Source organism: Apis laboriosa, unplaced genomic scaffold (genome assembly GCF_014066325.1).
Source record: "Apis laboriosa isolate Shangri-la unplaced genomic scaffold, ASM1406632v1 scaffold9_cov152, whole genome shotgun sequence".
Lineage (NCBI taxonomy): Eukaryota > Metazoa > Arthropoda > Insecta > Hymenoptera > Apidae > Apis > Apis laboriosa.
Window position 1 is genome coordinate 1,058,767 of NW_025224966.1, and position 883 is coordinate 1,059,649.

Consider the following 883-nt stretch of genomic DNA (forward strand, 5'->3'; position numbering starts at 1 on the left):
ATATATATATATATATATATATACACGTGCAGAGTAGGGATATAGGAGTCGAGGGAGATTATTCGTCACAAGGCCGAATCACAGCGCAGGTTAGAGCGGGGTGAGAGATATTTCTCGCGATATTTCTTGCAAATATTTATTGTTGTAAATAATATTGGAATCAGGCAGCAATCCCAGCAGGCAACACACATCGGGCAAACGCACAATGCAGACGATACGACACCAAGAAGAATCGTGTCCTGCATTCCGTTGTGCACGTGTCATTGCCATTCATTTCGCGTTCCGTTCCGAATTGGTGGAATCTCGATTAACGTTTTTTTTTTTTTTTTTTTCAATTTCAGATTTTTATATAAACTTACTATCTCGGGAGTTATCGTCACAACATTCTTTTTTCTTGTAGCGGCCGTAGCGACGAGGAGGCGCCGTCGATGGCGTCTCCATCATCCATTCCGTAACATTGGCCAACAAATCTATCATTGCAATTGTTCCGATTATGCGTTTATCTCGAGATAAAAAGTAACTAGATCGTTTCTAGATGGTACATATTCGGGGTAACCGATGATTTTTTACGTTTTTTTTTTTTAGCCTTAGTCTTAGTCTTCGGTGGTTGAAATTCATCAAATCATCGGGGAGTGGGGCAGGGGGGGGGCAGGACGGAGGGGGCCTGCATCAAGGTATATCTCGAGGATAACGATAACGTTAACATTTATTAATTAATTAAAGTAGGTTTCCCTTAGTCCACGATCCACGAGATGCTGCGAAGGATTATTCCTATTCCTTGAGTTGAGATTTCGAAATATATTCGATTGTTATTCGTGTGTATGTTCGTATGTTCGCGGTCCCATCGACCGCGCCGCTATTTCTTTATCTTTTTTTTTTTTTT

The 883-nt window shown here is 41.0% G+C and overlaps 1 protein-coding gene across 2 annotated transcripts in view; it reads right to left on the minus strand.

Moving 5' to 3' along the window:
• LOC122719975 (serine/threonine-protein phosphatase 6 regulatory ankyrin repeat subunit A-like) overlaps positions 1–883 on the minus strand; it is a 12,974-nt gene that overhangs the window by 3,496 nt on the left and 8,595 nt on the right. The window contains exon 12 of one of the 2 annotated variants that reach the window (XM_043946307.1): positions 360–470. The exons of the other annotated variant lie outside the window; for it this stretch is intronic. Coding sequence (XP_043802242.1) covers positions 360–470 — 111 coding nt within the window. The remainder of the gene's footprint in view (positions 1–359; positions 471–883) is intronic. 2 annotated transcript variants of the gene reach the window in all.